This window comes from Leptodactylus fuscus, chromosome 1 (genome assembly GCF_031893055.1).
Source record: "Leptodactylus fuscus isolate aLepFus1 chromosome 1, aLepFus1.hap2, whole genome shotgun sequence".
NCBI lineage: Eukaryota > Metazoa > Chordata > Amphibia > Anura > Leptodactylidae > Leptodactylus > Leptodactylus fuscus.
In genome coordinates this window covers 56,267,831-56,291,787 of record NC_134265.1, presented here as the reverse complement: position 1 = coordinate 56,291,787, position 23,957 = coordinate 56,267,831, and the positions used below count along the sequence as shown (strand labels likewise).

General features: G+C 42.5%; 1 protein-coding gene across 1 annotated transcript in view; it reads left to right on the top strand.

Annotated features, from left to right (window-relative positions):
- Nucleotides 1-3,413: 3,413 nt before the first annotated feature.
- The window catches only part of MCCC2 (methylcrotonyl-CoA carboxylase subunit 2), a 71,701-nt gene continuing 51,157 nt past the window's right edge, over nt 3,414-23,957 (top strand). The window contains exons 1-8 of the mRNA XM_075270846.1: nt 3,414-3,629; nt 4,281-4,347; nt 6,533-6,617; nt 7,516-7,617; nt 9,477-9,604; nt 12,145-12,257; nt 15,503-15,616; nt 20,724-20,788. Coding sequence (XP_075126947.1) covers nt 3,498-3,629; nt 4,281-4,347; nt 6,533-6,617; nt 7,516-7,617; nt 9,477-9,604; nt 12,145-12,257; nt 15,503-15,616; nt 20,724-20,788 — 806 coding nt within the window. The 5' untranslated portion in view covers nt 3,414-3,497. The remainder of the gene's footprint in view (nt 3,630-4,280; nt 4,348-6,532; nt 6,618-7,515; nt 7,618-9,476; nt 9,605-12,144; nt 12,258-15,502; nt 15,617-20,723; nt 20,789-23,957) is intronic.

Genomic DNA, 23,957 nt, shown 5'->3' with positions numbered 1-23,957 from the left:
TGGTTGACCTGACGAGCGCTCTCGCTGGTTTCCTGACTGCTCACACTCACCCCTACCTACCCTTTCACCCTCTATGTTTAGTCCTCTCCCCCACCCACCTGTCCCACTAACCCACTCCCTCCTCCTCCCCCCCCTTTTTGTTTTGTTTTTTTCTCTATGTTGCTTTCTTTGTTTTTATTTTTTCTTGTGTTGCACTGTGTGCTTTTTTGTTCGCAGGGCGGATGTTCGCCTTGTTTCTTGTAATTGTCTTTTCTTATTGTATAAAACAGGAAAAATTTTCAATAAAAATTTGAGTTACAAAAAATTTCCGATCCTCCCTCCTCTGCCCAACAACACAATGTGTGAAGGAGTCAGCACTAAGTGAAGAGTTACTTACCTGATCGTCTGTCTTCTTCAAGCTGTCAAGCTCTAGTGACACAAGATGGCCGACACTGAGAACTTTACACATTCTACACCCATTGTGATGTCACAGCATACCTCCCAACTTTTGAAAAGCTGAAAGAGGGACAAAATATGCGGCGTGCGTGCCAAACTTAGCTCCGTCCATTTTTATGTTGACTCCGTTCATTCCCATTCATTTTTCATGTGCCCCCACACATTATAATCCTCCTATAGTCACCTGTAAATTATATTCCCCCTTCCATCTCTCCCACAGTTTCATATAACCCCTTTATCTGCCCCCAGTTTCATGTCCCCCTCCATCTCAGCCCCCAGTTTCATGTCCCCCCATCTCTGCCCCCAGATTCATGCCCCCCCCCATCTCTGCCCCCAGATTCATGTCCCCCCATCTCTGCCCCCAGATTAATGTCCACCCCATCTCTGCCCCAGATTCATGTCCCCCCCTTCATCTGCCCCAGTGTCATGCCGTTCTCTCCCTCTTCATCTGCCCCAGTGCCATGCCGTTCCTTCCCCCCTTCATCTGCTCCAGTGTCATGCTGTCCCCCCCTTCATCTGCCCCAATGTGATGCCGTTCTCCTCCCCCCTATATGCCCCCAGTTTCATAGGCCCCCTACATTACGTTACCCTCAATGTTTAACACAAATACTTATACTCACCTTCCAACATAATATTCACAAAGGGTTAAAGGAGAAAATTTATCTCACCTTTTATTATGCAATTTCTCCCGAGCACAGAAATACCCCAAATGTGGGTGTAAAGTGACATTTGGGCACATGGCAGTGTGGGTGTTTGAAAAGCACATGGGTGTTTGAAAAGCAGATTGTACTGAAATAGTTTTCAGGTGCCATGTCTCATTTGCGGAGCCCCTAGAGCAGGGGTAGGGAACGTACGGCTCTCCAGCTGTTGCAAAACTACAACTCCCAGCATGCATACTTGCTCTGCTGCTCTTGGAACTCCCATGGAAGTGAATGGAGCATGATGGGAGTTGTAGTTTCACAGCAGCTGGAGAGCCGAAGGTTCCCTATCCCTGTCCTAGAGTATCAATACAAAGGAGACCCCCCAAACATGACCCCATTTTGCAAACTACATCCCTCACAGAATTCATCAAAGGGTATAGTGAGAATTTTAAACCCTCAGTCTTTTCACAGATTTTATTAACATTGGGATGTGTAAATGAACAATTACTAAAATGTCACTTTATGCTCAAAGTTTTCATTTTCGCAAGGGGTTAAAAGAGAAAAGTACCCCACAGTTTGTTAAACAATTTCTCCTGAACACGGCAATACCCCATATGTAGCCATAATCTGCGGTATGGGTACATGGCAGGGCATGGAATGGAAGGAGCGCTATTTGGCTTTTGGAGGGCAGATTTTGCTGGAACACTGGAAACTCCCAAACTTGACCCCATTTTGGAAACTGCACCCTTCACAGAACATATCATGGGGTATAATGAGCAGTTTGGCCCTACAGCTGTTTCACAGATACACCCATTGTCATACCTCCCAACTGTCCCGGATTCCGTGGAACATTCACGGATTCAGTGTCCTGTCCTGCGGTCTCGGTCGGCGGGAGGTATGTCCTGGTTTCAACTCAACGGCGTCTGGAGGACGCCGATGAGTTGAATACATAGGCGATTAAAGCAGGAGCTGTCACAGGTCAGCTCAGCTCCTGCTTTAACACTGCGCTCCGGCTCCTGCATGTGTAGGTGCGATGTGATGACGTCACATCGCGCCTACAACTATGTGAGTGAGACTGCGGAGAGAGCGGCGGGGGAGCGTTGGAAGGTGAGTATAAGTGTTTTTTTGTGTTAAACATCAAGGTGGAACATAATGATGGGGGCCCATGAAACTGGGGGCAGATGAAGAGGGGGAAGGCATGACTCTGGGGCAGACAAAGAAGGGGGGAGAACGGCATGACACTGGGGCAGACGAAGGGGGGGGGCGGGGAGATCGGCTTGACACTGGGGCAGACGAAGGGGGGGCGGAGAACGGCATGACACTGGGGCAGATGAAGGGGGGGAGAACAGCATGAAACTGGGGGCAAAGATAGAGGGACATAAAAATGTGGGCAGAGATGGGGGACATGAAACTGGGAGCAGAGATGGGGGACATGAAACTGGGGGCAAATACGGAGGGGGGGGGGACATGAAACTGGGGACAGATGAAGGGGGTATATGAAACTGGGGACAGATGAAGGGGGTATATGAAACCGAAGGAGTGATGGAGGGGGAACATATAACTTACAGGTGACTGTAGAAGGATTATACTGTGTGGGACACATGAAAATGAAAGAGAATGGGCGGAGTCAAGATAAAAGTGGGCAGGGCTAAATTTGTGGCGCCGCACATTTTGTTCCTCTCTCTACTCTTCTAAAGTTGGGAGGTGTGTATACGTCCTATATGCACCCTATATACATCCTATATGCGTCCTATATGCACCCTATATACGTCCTATATGCACCCTATATGCGTCCTATATACGTCCTATGTGCGTCCTTATATGCACCCCATATGCGTCCTATATGCACCCTATATACATCCTACATGCACCCTATGCGTCCTATATACACCTTATATGTGTCCTATATGTACCCTATATACGTCCTATATGCACCCTATATACGTCCTATGTGCGTCCTTATATGCACCCCATATGCGTCCTATATACGTCCTACATGCACCCTATGCGTCCTATATACACCCTATATGCACCCTATATACGTCCTATATGCACCCTATATTCGTCCTATATGCACACCTATATACATCCCATATGCACCCTATATACGTCCTATATACGTCCTATATGCGTCCTATATACGTCCTATATACGTCCTATATGCACCCTATATACGTCCTATATACGTCCTACACACTGTTTACAGAGGCGCCCTGAGAAGAGAGAGGGCGGGCAGGAAGTGATGGCAGGCCGGGGCTGGTTGGTGCAGGCAGTGGGTGTGCAGCTGCGCCTCCATCCAGTCACATTGCGCCCCTGTCAGGTGGGAGGTGTGACCACCAGCGTCCTCTCCTCAGCACTTGCCCGGTCAGGGAGAGCACAGAGCGGCCTGGGCTGTGTCTTTGTGCCGGTCCCCGTATATCCATGCAGTATACAATGTGGGCCCGGTGGGCTCTCCTGAGAGGCTGCTCTATGGGCTCTCTCCGGCGACTCTACCACGGAGATAAAGTGGCCACAGTCGGCTCCACACCAGACTCTAGTTCCCCGGCTTACCAGGTAGGCCTGTCACTGGCTCAGGGTCATAGAGACTAATGGGGAACCTGGACAGTCATATTAGAGGACAGGTGTGCAGTGCTTGTGTCCTGTACATAGGGGGCAGCAGGCTGGGATATTCACTACACCTCCCACCCTTACTAGCTGTGTGCATGCTGGGGGTTGTAGTCTCACAACAGCTGGAGTGTCACACATTGCAGCCATATAAGTGACAGGTATCTGTATGCCTCTGTGCTGTCAGGTGTGTGCGGTAATAAATGTCCATTACAGGGTACCATACTGATAATATACTGTAAGACACCAGTCACACTAGCCTCACAGTTCCATCTAACATTGCAGTGCATTATGGTTGAAGATGGACGACTTCTTACTTTCATAGGTTTCTTCACTGATGCCCATAGTAGTTAGGGCACAAGCACAAAGCCATATATACTAGACACATCTCTCCTGAAATCTATACTATACCTATGTGTCACACCCCATCAACCATAAAGGGCTTCTAACTGTAGTGTGAACATAGCCTTAGTGAAGGACAATCCTCTAAACATCACTGGGATGACGGTGATATAATATCTTTGTATGACTTCATTCTGCAAATAATCATGTTATTTCAGACTCTGTAAAATAATGTTTCCTTTTTGTTATTTTCATTAGGAGAGTTATAATAGAATGAAGGCATTAGTAACTGAGCTGCAGGACAAAGCAGAGAAGATACGGTTTGGTAAGTATTCCTAGTGTATTTGGAAGTCTAATCATTTCATATATAGTACAAAATAAGGCGAGAGCCACACAGTTGTACTCTTATAACCTCACAGTACACTGGGAAAAGTCAGTGTGATGGGAGGCTTTTTAACCCATTGATTTCAATTAGAGATGAGCGAGTACTGTTCGGATCAGACGATCCGAATAGCACGCTCCATAGAAATGAATGGATGCACCTGGTACTTCCGCTTTGACGGCGGCTGGCCGCTTAACCCCCCGCGTGCCGGCTGCGTCCATTCATTTCTATGCGAGCGTGCTGTTCGGATCGGCTGATCCGAACAGTACTCGCTCATCTCTAATTTCAATATGTAGTGCCCGTAAGCCGGCACACATTGAAGTGAATGGGATCTTTTTTGAGTGCTCACACTCTGACACGTGTATACGTGTCTGAATGCGTTGCATGTTACTCCGTGGGAACGCAGCCTAAGGGCACGTTCACACGGGGCAAGAGGGGGTGGATTTTGATGCCGAATCCACCTCAAAATCCGCCCCCTCAAAATGCATGTAGACCTATGTATGTAGAACGCTAGACTTCTTTTTTGCACTAGCTGTGTGTTCCCACTCACATAAATAAGTAGGGAGCTGCCCTTTCCTCGGGCGGACGCCGCTGCTAGTTCAGCCACGGCGTCCACCTCGCGACAGCATCCTCTGGACTAGGCCTATTCATTTGGGCTTCCTCTGGAGCGGGAAGCCGCGAAAGTCGCGGCATGCGCATTTTGGTCCTATTCTGACGCGGCTTCCCGTCCAAAATCAGGACTAAAATACACGGTCACTAGCCCTGTGTGAACTAGCCCTAAGGAAAGGAACATTTCATCTTATATGAATAGGATTATGTAACACACCATGCACATGTTATGTACTTGATTTTTGGTATAGAAATAAATGTTTCTTGAAGTTCTCAACTGGAGTTATGAGAAAAAAAAATCAGTACTGTTCTATCTTCAGGCTGTCTTCAAACAGACAGATTTGGCCTGTGACGTAAGGACTAGATGTTTGCTGTAGTATCCAGACTGAATCCTGAGCCGGGTTCGGTCCAGGAAATAAGTAATACATCCAGTCCATATCTCACAGAGTGAATCTGTTTCATGTGAAGCCAGTCTAAGGCTAAGGCCCCACATTGCGGAAACACAACTTTTTTTGTTGCAGATTTGGTTGCGTTTTTTTGAGCCAAAGCCAAGAATGGCTACATAAGGAATGGGAAATATATAGGAAGCTCTTATATTTCTCCCGGTCTGCTCAATCCATTCTTGGCTTTGGCTCAAAAAAACGCAACAAAATCTGCAACAAAAAAAGCTGCGTTTCTGCACCGTGGGGTCTCAGTCTTAGGGTGAATTCACACTACGTAAACGGCAGCTTATTCTGAACGTAAAACATGTTCAGAATCAGCGGCGTATAAAGCAGTTCCCATTCATTTCTATGGGAGCCGGCATACGAGCGCTCCCCATAGAAATGTATGGGCTGCTTTTTTCACTGCGAGCAGTCCCATTGAAGTGAATGGGAAGCGCTGCGTGTACGGCTCGGCATGAGCAGAGCTAGCCGTACACGCCGGCACTTCCCATTCACTTCAATGGGAGTGCTCATAGTGAAAAAAGCAGCCCATTCATTTCTATGGGGAGCGCTCGTATGCCGGCTCCCATAGAAATGAATGGGAACTGCTTTATACGCCGCTGATTCTGAACGTGTTTTACGTTCAGAATAAGCTGCCGTTTACGTAGTGTGAATTCACCCTTAGACATTTAGTTTGTAGATCTGCCTCAGTAATTTCATTAAAGAACACTTTGACCTGACTGCTAACAGTGTGAGATTAATCTTTCTAAGAAACATTACATTGTATTTAATACAGAGCAAATGAGAGAAATGAACCTGCTGGTATAATGAATTTACATTACAAAAAGTAGTCCGCCGGGCTCACTTGGTAGAGAATAGTTCAGTCTTATCAAAGTTCAACTAAAGTGAAATGAAATCATCCAGAAAATCTGGAAAGCTTCTTTGTATCAGTAATGGAGTTTTCCGAAGTTTACTTCTAGTACTCAGCAAAGCTATTCCTTTACTAGCTTCTAAGAATACAGCACCTTGATCACCTTGCAATATCTCTTGCTTTGTTTTTATTGCTTTTTTTTTTTTTTTTTAATGTTTTATTACAGGAGGAGGAGAAAAAGCTCGAACACTACATACATCTAGAGGGAAACTTCTACCAAGAGAAAGAATCGACAGACTTATAGATCCTGGGTAAGGAGATTTAGGGTGACAACTTGAAAATGGCCAGAGTCACATAAATGATTTGTAGGAATCTCACATTTTTGTTAAGAAACCATGTGGGAATTATTTCATATTCTCTGTTACATTTTTGCACCACTAAAATAGTGTGATGCTGTGTTCACAGAGTGGGCAGGGCATAGGAGAAACCCACCAGGGGCACCACAGTCATCATTTATGCCACTTTTGCATTGTGAATGATGACAGAAATCTATGCCAGCTATGAGATGGTGTAGATTTCATCTGAGACACACACACACACACACACACACACACACACACACACACACACACTCACTCCCAGTGAATTTGCTTAGTTTATAATGTGTATTAAGCACATCCTCTGCCAGCGCAGACATCAAGCCAAGTGTACAATACACCAGGTTTGATGAATCTCTCCCTTTGCTTGGATGGGACAGTTTCAGCTCCAGAGCACACAAGAGTGTTGCATTGTACATTTATATCACAGTATAGAAACTACAACCCACCTGCAAGAGAAGGGTAATGAGGAAAACAGTAGCACGGAAAATCGTTATCATCTGTAGAGGTAATTCTGGGACAACTCTAGAACTGTTTCTTTAGCAACAATCACACCACCTGCTCTATAGACTGAGACAAAACCATATATACTGACATGGTCTTTGGTCCTTGTTCTGTATTATGTTAGCTAAAAACGGCCTTATGTTAAGTTTACAGTGGTCTTTGCTTCTGGCTTGTCAAGATTTCTGTTCCTGTCTCTCTCATGAATCACAGTCTGTTGCACTATTCTGCATGCTATGCAGTGCTAGTCTTCCCAATAGGATGTGTTTAGTAGTACAGCTCAGCCCTATTTAATTGATTCCAAACACTGACTATATTATTATTGTATTAGGTCTCCGTTCCTGGAATTCTCTCAGTTTGCTGGTTACCAGTTGTATGGTAATGAAGAGGTTCCAGCTGGAGGTCTCATCACTGGCATTGGCCGTGTATCTGGGTAAGCAGATTCCATAAATCTTAAATACAGCATGCTCTGTGGATTTATGTTTATTGTAATGTATCAAAATTGAGAAGTATTCCAGGCGGAATCTGTCCTGGATTCAGAGACAAAATCCGTGGCAAATTCCATCATGTGTGGACATACCCTTAGTGGTGACAGTCTGCTGTCTGCATAGGTTGCCAGTGGTTATGATCAGGAACGCAGAAACTTTCTATGGTTTGGCACTTGTCAGAAATACGGCTGGCAGGAAAACTGCATGCAGTCAAGGACATTGCATACACAAGATAATAACTCTGTGACAATAAGGAAATCATGGCAAGTGCCAGACCATAGAAAGTTCCTGCATTCATGGTCATATCTATTGGAAACCTCTGAAGACTACAGATGTCACCGCTAAGAAGATTAGAGAAAATATTTAAAACGCCACAAAATTTTAATTATTTATATTTGGTAAAAATGGTTAAGATTCAATTGTCCACAAATTTAAAGGGATTCTACCACTAAAACACATTTTTTTCTAGTTAACACGTCGGAATAGCCTTTAGAAAGGCTATTCGTCTCCTACCTTTGGAAGTGCTCTCCGCTGCGCCGTTCGTTTAAAATACCGGTTTGTACCGGTATGCTAATTAGTTCTCTTGCAGCGATGGGGGTGTCCCCCATTGCAGGAGCAGCGATGGGGGCGTCCCCATTGCAGCTCGAAAACCGACCGCAGCGCCGCCTCTATGGTCTTGGGTGTCCTCCTCTTCCTTCTTCAGCGTCCTGTCGGACGCCTGCGCAGTACGCTCTGTTCGGCGAAGATTGCCGAACGTACTGCGCAAGCGCGAAATTGCGGTCCCAGCCATAGTGCGGGCACTGCAATTTTGCGCATGCGCAGTACGTTCGGCAATCTTCGCCGAACAGAGCGTACTGCGCAGGCGTCCGACAGGACGCTGAAGAAGGAAGGGGAGGACACCCAAGACCATAGAGGCGGCGCTGCGGTCGGTTTTCGAGCTGCAATGGGGACGCCCCCATCGCTGCGAGAGAACTAATTAGCATACTGGTACAAACCGGTATGTTGAGCGAACGGCGCGGCGGAGAGCACTTCCAAAGGTAGGAGACGAATAGCCTTTCTAAAGGCTATTCCGACGTGTTAACTAGAAAAAAATGTGTTTTAGTGGTAGAATCCCTTTTAAACATGGCTGTAGTCATGGGAAAACTTCTTTTAATACTTTTTACTACATTGTCTATTTAAAGTTGAAAACTTTGTTTTGCAAACTATTGCGAGATTATGTGAACGATTTATATGACTTGCAAATGGATGCAATATATGGACAGCTTATTATTTTTGTATACTGTAAATATAAATGGCCACGGCAGCATCTCCTCTCTGTATACTGAGCTTATTAGAAAGTCTTTACCGATCTCAATTCAGAGACTGCGATAAATGTTCTTTGCAGGTAAATTGTTTTAATATGCACTTGTAACAATTGTGTGAAATACTTTTTGCTTTCTGTTGGATGATCTAAGATAATCTCATTCTGTAAATGAGTTTTCTTCCCTGTTCATATGAATGGTTCCTGCACAAATCCCCCCCCCCCCCAACCAACACAATAAGCAGTTGTCACTGGAGTGCAGCCAGTGAGTGTTCATTTTGCTTACAGCAGGCCTAAAATGAGGGCTGCTCTTGCTAAAAGATGGGGCTGCCATTCGAGACATAGATATGGGCATTGGAACAGTTAGTTCAAGGCTGGGTTCATAAACTTATAAGTTATAATATTCCTTTAGCGTCTATGTTGGAAAAGCTCTAAAGGTTACCATGATCTTGTGATGTGACTATTATGATGTGAAAGTGATTTTGCCGCTATTCTTTCCCACAGGATAGAATGTCTTATCATAGCCAATGATGCAACTGTGAAAGGAGGCACCTACTACCCTATCACCGTGAAGAAGCACCTCCGAGCACAAGAAATTGCTATGCAGAACCACTTACCTTGTGTATACTTAGGTAAGAGCGATTTATAGTTAGAAACAGTTCATTGCCATGTCTGACTCCTTGGAACACCTCTGTGTATTTTATAACACCATGCCATTCTAGCTTCACAACTCTTTGCTGAATAATTTCAGGTTGGTTTTATTCTTAAACTGAGCCCAACTGTACAGGTAAATTATAAAACTCTGGCTCTGCAGCTTTGGATCTAGCCAACGCTTATGGCAAATACCATGAATGTGCCATAGATGGAAGAGGTGGGAATATCCTTGAAGCCACATATTGCTGAGAAGCGGCCTTTTTTTTTTTCTTTTTAATGTTGTTTTTTGAGCCAAAGCCAAGAATAACTTCAAAAGGAATAGGAAATATAAAGGACGCATTTATATTTCTCACTTTTGCTAAATCCACTTTTGGCATTGCAGATTTTTCTGTGGCTTTCTTGAGTTAAAACTAGGAGTGGATATAGTAGAAAGGATTATACAACGTATAAGAGCTTCCTTTTATATGGCTCAAGAAGCCTTGCCAAAATCTGCAACAAATAACAGTTTTTCTGCAATGTATGGCATCAGCTTTAAGCCTGTTGCACACGACCATGTGAATGGTACGGGCAGCACACGAGGGACACGCGGATTCTGTGCTTCCACAGCCCCTTTCATTCAATGAATAGGAGCCACAAAATCGGACAGGAATAGGACCTGATCCATATTTTACGGCTCTGTCGGCCCACACATGGGACCGTGTAATTCATGGTCATGTGTAGGGGCCCATAGAAGTGATGGCACACTGACCATTCATATGGTCGTGTGCAAGGGGGATAAGAGGGGTTTTCCAGTATTTTTTTATGGCCAGTCCTTATGATAACCCATAAATATCTTCTGTGTGTAGTCAGCTGTCAACACTCCCCATTGAGATCAGCAATTTTTGGGAATTTTGTCACTATCCTATACTATATACACAGTGTACAGAGCTGAAAGCAGATAGCTCTATGTGCCGTATTATCAAAGTCGAATTGACTATATCTTGGATTAATCAGTCAGTCCAAATTAAATGAGCATGTTTGTGCACAAATCGCTAATAATGAGACAGACACAGAGTTCCGTATCAAACCAGCCATGCTCTTTGCCCACCTCAGCATCACTGGCTCTTTATTGAAAGTACACACACTTTAGAGACAAAGAAAGGAGTGGTTACTGCCCCCTTTGGCATTCCTGAGTTGTCCATCTCCCATTGGCTCCAAACTTCAATGTCCAGCCAGACACCTCCTTGCTGTAACCTGAAGACTTCACCACGAGGCAGGGTAAACAAGCTCCCTCTGGGCTTCAAGATCCTTTGTCTCAGATCCATGCAACCTCATTAAGGAAAAATTAGTATTTCTACAATATAAAGTATAAGAATCTTGATTCATGTTCTCAGACTTGACAGTATAATAATAATAACTTTATTCCTATAGTGCCAACATTTTCCACAGCACTTTAGAAATCAGAAGACACGTGAACAGACAATTTTTGACATTATAATGTGAAATTGCCATATCAAACAATAGGAGTGAGGGCCCTGCTCCTGAGAGTTTACAATCTGTTCGAGAGCTTACATTGTATAAAAGGCCAAGTGAGAGGATATAGTGTATAGTGGTTGGGCATTGTAGCTCAGCTCACATTAATGTCAGGTGTAACACTTATAGTTTGAAGACCCAGAGCTCTGTCTGCAAAGCAATTAGTTAAATGGTGGCTATAAGGACAAATGCGTGATGGCACTTCATTATCGGGATATGATTCCTACCCAGTATCATGCAGTTAACAATTTACAATTATAATCTGAATGAATTATCCCTCAAGGTACATCCACATGAGATACAGTTTGAAATGAAAAAAATCCATTGTAGATTATTACTAGAAATCAGTAGGGCTAAAATTGCGATAAAGAGACAGACTGGGGAAGATTTATCCCCAGCTTTGTGGCGTAGAGGGATCATATTCTGGCGCACATTTGGTGCAAGGCGCTTACTTGTGTCAGATGTGTGTCACAACCTCCATTCTACACCCTGCTTGCGACAGTTTTCTGGCTTGAGTTATAATGGACATCTACACCATTTCCTAACTAGCTTAAATCTTCATTCTGGTGCCGCCAATTTATGAAGAGAGTATTAGTAATAAATCTGCCCCCTCTGTTTTTTCCTCACTCCATAGAAGGCAACAGGGAAGGTCACTGTTTCATGTGATAAAATGAGCTTGCTGTATTATCTCAAAAACATACACTGCTGCATTATTTTCTTGGAGTTAAATATCATTGGTTTTGCTGGGACTGGGAAGTGCAACTTTTTCTTTCCCACTTCATTTCTGCAACAGCCAAAATTGTTGCATTAACACGTGTGGCCTTATAGTAAGGCCACACATTCAGGTTTTCTTATGCAGTTCTTGAAGCAAAGAACAGATGTGGATATATATTAAAGGTTGCGAAACATGGAAAGGACAGATTTTTTCAATTCCCTTTTCACAAAAAACCTGAATATGTGTCCTATCCCCTCAAGCTTCTCATGTTCACATGAATTTTATTCGCAGTGGATTCTGGGGGAGCAAATCTACCTCGCCAGGCAGATGTATTCCCAGACCGTGACCATTTTGGTCGAATTTTCTACAACCAGGCGAAGATGTCATCGCAAGGAATTTCTCAGGTGACTTCAGTGTTAAGTTTGCTTTCGGCTCCATTTTCATGTAACATTGCATATACAGTGAAATTCCTTTAACCCGATATCTGATATAATCCAGTTCTGCAGTAGCATAGAAATGTTATATTATGTGGTACTTCACAACACCAGAAGCTGAACACTCAGTAGAGGAGACCAGTATAAGGAAAATGTTTGTTCTCGTACCGTGTTAGCCAGTGGGTAGGAAATATAAAAAAAAACAAAAAGTTTTTTTATATTTCCATAGAGGAGACCAGGAAATTCTTAGTGAAATGCACCTTATATATTAATAGTCTTATTTCCTTTTGAGTATCTGTTGATGGGAAAATTAAAGAAATGTTATTGAAATACAGAGCTGTGGAAGGAAAGAATACAGTAACAGAGATGACTGGTAGATAAATCCAGCTCAGGGCTCGTTCACATCTGAGTCCAGTCTCCATTCTGCAGGTTTCCGTTTCCTGCCCGAAACTGGGCAAGAGACGGAAACCAGAAAAAATGCATTTGTGCGTCAGCTCACTCACGTGTCCTGATGGGGTATAAATATAGTGTCCATTCTGTAGTTGCTGATAAAGAGGGAGTTTGCACGGATGTAGCAACCTCTCAGCCTGAGGTGAATATACCACTTTGTCCAGAAAATAATTCCAGCAAACGATTCCCTACTTTAAAACTTAACTTTTATCGTAAAGTCATTCAGAAAATGGTACACTCCATTCACATTAAAATGCTCATGATGGAAATGCCAAAAAAGATAGCGTCTGGCTGACGCGTTTCGGACCTTAAAATAGCCCCTTACTCATAGGCTATTTTAAAGTTAAGTTTTAAAGTACGGGATCATTTGCTGGAATTATCTTCTGGACGAAGAGACGGAAACCTGCAGGCATTTTTCAAACCCATTCATTTGAATGGGTTTGAAAAGTGTCCGGCTATGAGCGCCGGTGAGCGTTTTATGCTCTCAGCAGCGAAACAATTTTTTTTTAACCGGACACACAGTTCTGAGAAACCTTAGAACGGAGATCGAACGCTGGTGTGAACCCAGCGTCACCTCAGAGATCTAGAACATACTAAGATTATACCAAGTGATGGAAATCATATCAGAGGAATTCTCTGTTTATGAATAATGTTCTTTATTGGAGGACACTGAGTAAAATGTACACTGGGAATAATGGGGTCTGCATTGGATTTTAGCGGTACCGATGAAAGTATGTTTCTGGAGTGGAGAGGCTAGAAGGGAGTGCATGACTGCAGGGATCTAAGTAGTAGTGGGATTGAAGACTGCAAAGAATAGGAATAGCATTGAGATGCAGGCTGTGGTAGTAGTAATAGTAGACCGGCTTTTGCGTGAGTCACAAATGGGAGTGGGGAAAACCAGGCACTGATCTGAGCCCCCTAAATCTAGAAATCCCCAGCTGGTAGCAGAGTGGATTCACAAATGTCTTCAGGGACTGTGTACACCATGCACCTGTAGGAAAAAAGGCTGATCAAGGAGTCTGAAATACCACAGGAAAGTTAATAATAATAATAATACATCTTATTTCTATAGCACCAACATATTCTGCAGCGCTGTACAATTTGTAGGGTTCAAGTTCAGACAAAAAGATACATTATAAAGAAAGTCACTTCACACAATGGGACTGAGGGCCCTACTCACAAGAGCTTACATTCTATCAGGTAGAGGGGCTGACACAAGAAATAGCAGGGGCGGCATTGCTTATACAGTGGTCAGACAATTTTTTTTTTCTTCAAGTTATCAAAAAGTGTTTCTTCCTATGGCAGGATTGGTTGATCTCCTAATATGATGAGTTGTTCTGAAACGATGCAACTTTATATTGAATCTGTCCAACTCTTTGCTCTTGCAGGATAGGCCTAGAGGATGCTCTGTACTATAAGACCTACCAAAATTTTAAGTCTGCAAAATATTTTTGCTTCATCGGTCTTATGGCTAATATTATGGTTACCTTGCCAAAGCATTACTGCTACTTTTATTAGGCATCACAAAATGAAGCATTTATCAATGTATGGCATGTTCTCTGGTGGAGCCCTTTTATATACTGCCCAGTGCATACAGCTATGGAGCTTTGTTAGGCATGGGTCCATATAGCCTTACCACAACCAGTGTCCTCTCTTTTTGGTGGAGCATGTAAAATGCCAATTTTTTTTTTTTTTTTTATTTAATTTTTTTTTTTAACATTAAAGTTTATTGAAAATTTTTCGAAGGAATTTTTTACAACAAAGGGAAAAGGGGCAACAGGAAGGGGAGGAGGGAAGGGAAAAAGACCAGGGGCAACATTCCAGGTCCAAAGGGGGGCCAAGGGAGGGGAGGGGATAAGGGGGGCAAGCAAAATCTCTGACGCAGCAGAGCCAAAATATACAAAAGCATAAAACATAAGATTGACAAGTAACAATGTCAACAAATGCAAAGAAACATGTAAACAAGACTCAAAAACACAGACAGACAGCATTCTCACAAGGGTACAGAGGGAAAGAGGGATCGGAAGTCGGCGGAATAGTAGAAGTAGTCCCAGAGCAGCCAAGTCTGACGGTGATGCCCTTCATCAGGGCGAAGCTGGGCCATTAAATTCTCCATAGTACGTAAATGCAGGAATTCCTTCAGCCAGGAAAGGAGTGTGGGAGGGGTCTGAGACTTCCAGAGTCTGGGGATAACAGATCTGGCAGCTACCAACATAAACCCCAAGAGCCTACGGATTGACTTTCTAAATTTGCGCGTGAACAAGGAGAGGAGAAGAGGAGCGGGATCATCTTTCAGATCTACCCCTGTTACCTGATGAATAACCCGCCTAACCCCAGCCCAGAAGGGACGCAGGAGGGGGCATCCCCACCAAATGTGGGCCATCGTGCCTTGAGCAGAGAGGCATCTCCAACACCTATCGGATGCGGAGGGATAAATAGCATTGAGGAGAACCGGAACTCTGTACCACCTGGAGAGGATTTTATAGTTCGTCTCCTGGGCTCTGCAGGATATCGAGTTTTTTTTTTTTTTTTTTTAAATGTAGATTTAAATTGAAAAAGTTTTTTGTATATAAAACCAGAGACAAACAAAAATTAGGACAACATCGGACATATAAACAGTCGGTATGGCTGAAAACTCAAATTCTAATGCTCAGAAATATGATTTTTTTTATAGTCGAGGTTGAGTTTTGTGGTACATTTTTATATATTTTTGTGCTTTTGTTACTCATAATGTTCAGTAATATTTATACTGTTCTTACTTGCAGATTGCAGTAGTGATGGGATCCTGTACAGCAGGAGGAGCCTATGTACCAGCTATGGCCGATGAAAGTATCATTGTCCGAAAACAGGGAACCATTTTCTTAGGCGGACCTCCATTGGTAAGTAAACATACATATTAGCACAAAATGATTTAAACATTTTGGTGGTAAAGTGTTTCCATCATATCCTTTCATATTTTGTATGATTCTTAGGCCAAGAAAATTTGATTGTATAACGTAAAATATTAACTCTGTGATATATGGATTAAAATGCCTAAATGATTCCTAATTGTATATCTTTCATATAGACTACAAATAGTATATGCAAACCTCTGGACTAGGCAGAGTTTCATGGCATATATTTTTTTTTTTTTTTGTATCAGCATCCTGATTGTATTCATGTACCTTATGACAGTTCTTGTTCTGAGATAACATCCCTGATACAAATTCTTTCTAGCATGGAAATTATTGAAACTCTTGCTATATATACAGGTTTTCCTGAACTTTCTCTTTAAACATTTTGTAGTGGTTATGCCTTGTATTGCCCTTCACTGAGACTTGGCTGCAGAAAACTGCAGTACTAGTAACAGCCACTACAGAGTATACAGCGCTGTGACTGATATATAGTGAAGTGCCGCAGCCCATATAAGCAACTGATCGTGTGGGAATAAACATTCAGTATAAAAGATAACTATATTAGGGCTAGATCTCATTTATTGTACATTCTGGTCACTGCAGTATTTTACTACAAAATGTATGTTTTTAGGGGAACGGGATTTGTGTAAAAAAAAATAAAAAAATGTTTTTCCTGAGGAGCTGTGTTTTTTTTTTTTTTTTCTCTACCTGTTTCGGAAACTATTCTGTTTATTTGTATGGTGTTTGTGATGGTAAAATACACTCGGTAAACAGTCTGATTACATTGGCGCCCATTTTATCATTGCAAAAGTCACATTTATGAAAACACTATGCTATGTTATGTGGCCGGATTTAGACATGGAGAAGTTAAGCTCTCTGCAGACCACCTGCCCTGTAGTAAAGATGGTGAAAAAGGAAACTTATGCATGGTAAATGCCATTCGGATCTATAGCTGTCTTACAATGATAAATATGCAGGGATCCTATTGATCCATTTCCTTTTCTAGTGGAATTTGTTTTCAAGTGTTAATTAGGCGCCGCTCCAGCCCCTGCCTCCCGCACGTGTCCCGCATCGCTCTGGGCTCTAGGGAAATCGCTGGGTCACTGCAGCGAACTGAAAATTGATTTCTGCATTCAGTTCAATTAAACTTGCAGAGAGATGATCATTGATGTAAAGCAGTAATAGGACCTCAAAGGATCGTGCTCTTATCCAATCTTGGGCAGGCTGAGGATATATACTAAAAGAACTTGTCTGTCATTCATTACATTTCATGTTCTTGTATATGTCTTTTTTATTGATTTTAAATTGTATGCCATAACACACTCTGTCAAATAGTTAAAAATAAAAAAATGAATGAGCCATGGTGAAGTATAAATTATTTATATATATATATTTTTTTGGGACCATTAACAATTAGAATGAGGGTCCTGTATTCACCATTACAGTGGAGAGATGGTCACTTGTATTCTTTTAACCCTTAAAGTCTTAAGACTGAAAATAGCCGAGCACTTTTCTCTACTATTTCCACCAGTCTTGCAGAGATTGAATGTAACTGAAACATAAGCATGCTTTACTATGTTTTAAACAAGGCACACAGGTCCACATTCTTATTACAGGTGGGTCTCTCAGCAGTGGGACGCTCCATGGTTAGACACTTATCTCCTAACCTGTGGCTAGTTTGTATGTTGTTACTAGCCTCTGCCCTCAACTTCGTCTGTGTGTTGTTGGCGAATATGGTCCACCGCTATTCAGCAAATTGCTGCAGTCGATGGTTTGCCTGCTCCGGCGTTTCGGCAGCTCTTAAGCTATCCTGCTGCTGAACTTGTTCCTCACGCCGTGCCTGTATTTCTCCTGACATCTCAGCAGCTCACTGGGAAGCCATATAATGAGTATGTTGTTGGCGTTGATAATCCGCCTACTCCGCTGTTTCGGCAGTTGTTAATAGTATGTTGTTGGAGCCGATGATCCCCATCAGCTCTGCTTGAGGAGAACTCTGTTGTCTTCTGGCCACATTCATAGCTATCTTTTTGTTTGAGTTTTGCAACAAATTAGATTTTCTTTTTCCCTGCATGTTTAAAAGTAGCAAACTGCCAATTTAGGTTAAAGGTGTTTTCCCATCCAGTGTGTCAGCACTGTCGGGAGCAGATCAGATAATATGCAAATGCATGTACAGAATGGACTGAGGGTTAGCCAAGTGTTTACACAGAAAGATAACAGACCTGGCTTTATCAGAAGCTGAGATAACTGCTGCGAGAGCTGTGCAATATAGTACGTGAATATAAATTTATAAGTCGTGAAGTCATGTCAATCACTGGGATAAAAAGTAGCCTATGTGTTAATCGAGGTTACAATCTATCTATGTGCCAAATTTCATTCAAATCTGTTCAGCCGTTTTTGCGTGATTGAGGAACAAACATCGAAACACACAAACTTTCACATTTATAATGTTAGTAGGAGGATGTTGGAACAATCACATTAAATAACATTTCTTCCCAAACTGAAAACAAAAAAAAATAAATAAAAATGCACAGTTGTCGTCGTGTGTAAATTTTTCTATTAATTTCTGAATTATAACTAGTGCTGGGATACCTTAATTTCATCCACCATTGTCTTGTCACAGGTATTGTTACTTCTCTTTCCTAGAGTCCTGAATACCTGCTCTATTTAGTTTAGCAGGTAGGTGGAAATGGGAAAGTAATGTAGAGAGAACTTACAGAAGTAATTGACAGATTTCATCTGTTTTACATGACTCGCCTAAGTGTAATAATGCTTGATTGTCCCCCATCTTCACCATCTGCCACCAGGTCTTTCTATTTTAGTCACAGGCCGCGGTTTCCCATTTTTACTGTAGATGGAATTTGCAGGCAGATGGTAAAGAGTAGAAAGAAATAAGTTGGACAGTAAGAAGTGTTTTTAGACATTTTCTAGATAATAATAATCATATAGATAGTTGTGAAAAACATCACTACATTTACTCACATGATAGCTGACTAAACCCACGTTCCTAGAATCTGAATACAGGCATAACATGGCAGTCTTCATCTAGTTACGCTTCCAGTTATAGCAGTCTATCAAGTTTTTTCTCGCTTTACTTCATTCGTGCAATCTAACAAATCTCCATCTTACAATGAGATCTGCGCTTTACATGGGTACAGTATTGGGCCCATGCTATATGCCATACGCATTGTCATATCCTATACTCTCACGTTGGGTAGCACAGTTCTGATTCATGGCCATATACTGCATACCTCTCAACTTTTGCATCCCCATTCTCAGGACAGTTGAAAGCCTGTCCCTGGTCAAACAGGAAACATCCACAATTCCATTTTTAGGTGTATTTGCATAAGATCCCCCTCATTTATTTATACTCCCTTTTGAGGATCAGTGCATTGAAAATTTTCATGGTTATGAACTATGACCCTACTGTATTGGAATATTCAGAGCAGTCACACTGCAATAGTAGTCACTGGTGGACATTTATTAAAGAGTACCTTTCACCTCCTGGGGCACATCCAGTTTTATATTCCGCTAGAAAGCCGACAGTGTGCTGAATTCAGTGAACTATCAGCTTTCCCGTTCTGTGCCCCCCGGTGAAGAGCTGTCGGGGCCGATACCGTAGCTCTTCACTGTCAGAAGGACGTTTCTCACAATGAGTCAGGAACGCCCTTTTTCACAGTAGTGCCTATAGCCCTGTACTGTGAGAGGGGTGAGGAACGCCTCCTCCCCTCCTGATAGTACTTGTCCATAGACCAGTACTGGTGTGTGTGTGTGTGTGTGTGTGTGTGTGTGGTGGTGGGGAGGGGAGGGGGGGGGCGTCATCGCTGGGCAGTAAACAACGCTCCCTCTCACAGTACAGCGCTATAGACAATGTGAAGGGCGTTCCTTACTGACTGTCAAAAACACCCTTCTGACAGTGAAATGCTATGGTACTGTCACTGATAGCTCTTCACCGGGGGCACAGAACAGGAAAGCCAATAGTGCGCTGAATTCCGCACACTGTTGGCTCTCTAGTGGTGTATTACACCCCATGTGCCCCAGGAGGTGAAAGGTCCTCTTTAAAAGCATTAACTGGAGCAGATAAAAGAAAAAAAACATAAGACACCTTGGGTGTAATGCAGACTCTGCAGTATATCTGTATTCCAGGTGTCCATGGCAAGTAGAGCCATCACTATTACAATTCTTTTATTTTCATTTATTTTTAACTCTTGGAGTTTCTATATTTTATGGTATTCTTAAGAGTTTTTATTCTATCTTCAGGCATTGGCATTTGTTAGACACTTTTGTTCACTTATTTGTTTTTTATTATTATTATTATTATTATTATTATTATTATTATTATTATTATTTCATATATTTACTTTTTGCACTCCCTGATACAGAACAAACAATAGACTGTATCCTGCAGTTCTGTGGACTTTATGTGAAATCCGCTGCTTCCATTCTACCTATTTGGAAACCACTGGGGTTTCCATAGGTATAATTGACATTTGTGATTTACAACAACACAGCATGTCAGCTGCAAATATTTTTCTGCAATGTGTGGATGGGACTAGCCAGAAACCCAGTCACTTTGCAGGTACTGTATAACGCTGCGGCAAAATCTTTGCGTTTACTCCACCAAGGGACCCCGGCCTAAAGGTGTTTTCCAGGCTGGGTATGACTTGGGAACTCCTGCAGCGATAGGTTTGGTTTCTGACCCCTACTACCCAGCTTTCCCTATTGGATGTTACCTGCTTATGTTTTGATTTTCATGTTGCTTAGTTGTCTTCTCGTATTTTTGGTTCTCTGATGGCATTACTTTGTTTTGATCTGATTGTTTATTCTTCTGCCTATTTATTTGTAACAGAAATACTTTTGGAAAAATAAATGTGTAGGCCTCTCAAAGAATAAATGTGTAGGCCTCTCAAAGAAGTTGGCTGGTGTGCATTGTATATGGTGAACTGAAAATCTATTACAGGAAATCTGCTGTGAGGGATGATCTTGTCATAAGTGGTGTTTTTGGAGATCTCTAGATGCTGTATAGCTTTCTTTTGGGATGGAGAAAGATCCTTAAAGTCCCAACTTGTCATCTTTTTTTTTTCCTTGGCACCAGGTGAAAGCAGCTACTGGGGAACAGGTATCTGCTGAAGATTTAGGAGGGGCAGATTTGCATTGTAGGTAAGTACATAGATATTTATTTGATTTATCTTACCTCAGAAGAGGGATTTGGGTTATGTTTTTTACTCCTCGTACTTTATAACTTCTTATTTTTGATCTCGATTTTAGAAACTACTGTATTAGTTTTCTAGATTATCCATCTGAATACCGTCCTAAGAGTCTCCTCCACCTGCATACTCTTATAAATACTGTCTGACTTCTCCCTCCCATTGCTCTTACTGAGCTGATGTAGCTGATACTTTAAGGTCCTTAACACCTGCGCCCAGTGACCAGTTTGTACATTCTGGGTTTCCGTCTTCTGCCCCAGTGAAACTGGACAGGGGACGGAAACCTGACGGTCAGTTTTAAAACCCATTCACTTAAATGGGTTTAAATTGACTTAACTTGCAAAGGTGTGTGTCCTCTGCCTGTCTGCGGGGAAACCAGTTGTTTGTTTTTTTTAGTCGGACACAAAGTCTTGTATGTCTGACTTTGTGTCTGGCTAAAAAAAAAAACGGTAGAAGACACACACAGACGGTCACCTTTACAAGACTATTCAAGTGAGTGGGTTTTAAAACTGACCGCTGGGTTTCAGTCCCCTGTCCAGTTGCACTAGGGCAGAAGACGGAAACCCAGAATATACATACCGGACAACAAGCGCAGGTATGAAAGAACCCTAACAGTGGCGGAAATAATTATTTGATCCCTCGCTGATTTTGTAAGTTTGCCCCCTGACAAAGACATGAACAGTCTATAATTTTAAGGTTAGGTTAATTTTAACAGTGAGAGTATCAAAAATAAAATCCAGAAAATCACATTGTATAAATTTATTTGCAATTGGCAGAGAGAAATAAGTATTTGATCCCTCTTACAAACAAGATTTAATACTTGGTAGCAAAACCCTTGTTGGCGCGTACAGCGGTCAGACATTGTTTGTAGTTGATGATGAGATTTGCGCACGTCAGGAGATATTTTGGTCCCCTCCGCTTTGCAGATCATCTCTAAATTATTAAAGAGGACCTTTCATCAGATCGGGCACATGCAGTTTTATATACTGCTGGAAAGCTGACAGTGTCCTGAATTCAGCGCACTATCGGCTTTCCCGATCCGTGCCCGGTGTAAAGCGCTATCGGCCCGGTACCGTAGGGCTTTACAGTCAGAAGGGCGTTTCTGACAGTTAGCCAGGGACGCCCTTCTGCCTCGCGGCGCGTATCGTGCTGTACTGTGGAGCGGAGAGGAACGCCCCCTCCCTCTCCTGATAATACTCATCTATGGACGAGCAGTGTGAGCAGAGGGAGGGGGCGTTCCTCCCCGCTCACACAGAACAGCGCGATAGGCGCCGCAAGGCAGAAGGACGTTCCTGGCTAACTGTCAGAAACGCCCTTCTGACACTAAAGTGCTATGGTCCCGGGACCGATAGCGCTTTACACCGGGCACAGATCGGGAAAGCCGACAGTGCGCTGTCAGCTTTCCAGCAGTATATAAAACTGCATGTGCCCGATCTGATGAAAGGTCCTCTTTAAGATTTTGAGGCTGTCGCTTGGCAATTCAGAGCTTTAACTCTCTCTATACGTTTTCTAAGGGATTAAGGTCTGGAGACTGGCTAGGCCACTCCATGATCTTAATGTGATTCTTTTTGAGTCACTCCTTTGTTGCCTTGGCTGTACGTGTTTTGAGGGTTTTTTTTTAATCTTTGCGGAGAACCTCATTTATTGCATGTGAAAATGCTAAAAGTTCAGTTGTTGCATTAAAGTGTACCTAAACGTTCGGCCAACTTTTGATATATATTTTTTTTCCTTTGGCACTATTTGTGTCATAAATAAATTTTGGAGTAGACTGTATTAACATATTTTGCATACTTTCTGTGAAATCTGGTATTTTTAAACTTTTTTTTTCCTAGTTTCTGTACTGAGAACTGTTTCTGCCTCTCACTGAATGTTACTGTATGGGGCTGTGTAAGAGGCAGAGAAAATGAAGATAAGGGGAGGGTCACTCAATCACTTATACCTTGGACATTCTAAAACATACAAATGTTCTTTTGGTCTCATATAAAAGAGCTGTAGGAAGTATATGATGGATGGATGGATGGATGGATGGATGGATGGATGGATATGGAAATAATTTAGGCAGCAGAGGAGAATCTCCTCTTTCATATGACACCAAAAGCAAGTTTGTACAGCTTATGATGTCCAAGGTATAACTGTTTGTAGTGACCCTCGCCTCATTTTCTCTACATCTTACACAGCCCCGTACTCCATACACAATAAGAGTAGCTGGACACAAGCGAGTTTGACCCGTGAATTAACCAGATTTACCAGCTTGAACTTGAGCTAGTTTGACCCGTGAATTAACCAGATTTACCAGCTTGAACTTAATGCGGGGAGGGGGACTCGTAGCATTCTAGTTATCTTTGATGGTAGGAATCTCTACCTCCCTGTACCAACTACAGGCAGGGGGAGGCAGGGACTCCTAGCATCATAGACAACGTTACTGCTAGGAGTCCCACACCCAACGTGAAGTTCAAGCTGGTAAATGTGGCTATCACATGGATAGAGATTCACACGGGAAACTCAGTTGTGTGCAGTTACCCTAACATTCAGTGAAAGGCAGAAACAGCAGTCAATACAGGAGCAAGGGGAAGAGGGAATGCAGGATTTCAAAGAAAGGATCCAAAATGTGTTGTTAAAGGTATAAAGCACAAAATGTATTAATGACAGAAATGCTGCCAGAAAATCGAAAGTTGTCTGTAAGTTTAATTAAGCTTTAAACCAAAAATCTTGAAGATCCTGAAACCATTTTCAATAATAAATGTATCCTGGAGTAACTACCCCACTGTGAACCATTTTCATCTAGTTTTGACTTCTTTTATGAAGTCAGTGCACGGTCCATAGTTTGAGAACATTACGTGCACGTGATAATATATTATTAAGTAATAATTCTTTTATACAGCTCCCTCCTTTTAATGTCTGGACGATTGCCTTGCTGTTTTTCTACACTGAAACTTAGAACTCGGCTGTCGTCACCAGTAAATTCAATTACTATTTCCCCCAGAGCAATCTGTTGTGTTGTCCGGTGTAAATGAAGGAATGTGCAGCAAATGTAATGAATTATTAATGGAGATCTCAATTCTAGCCCAAACCTTTGATTTAATGTTCAAGGGAACTAAATACACAAGCCTGCCAGTCCCTGT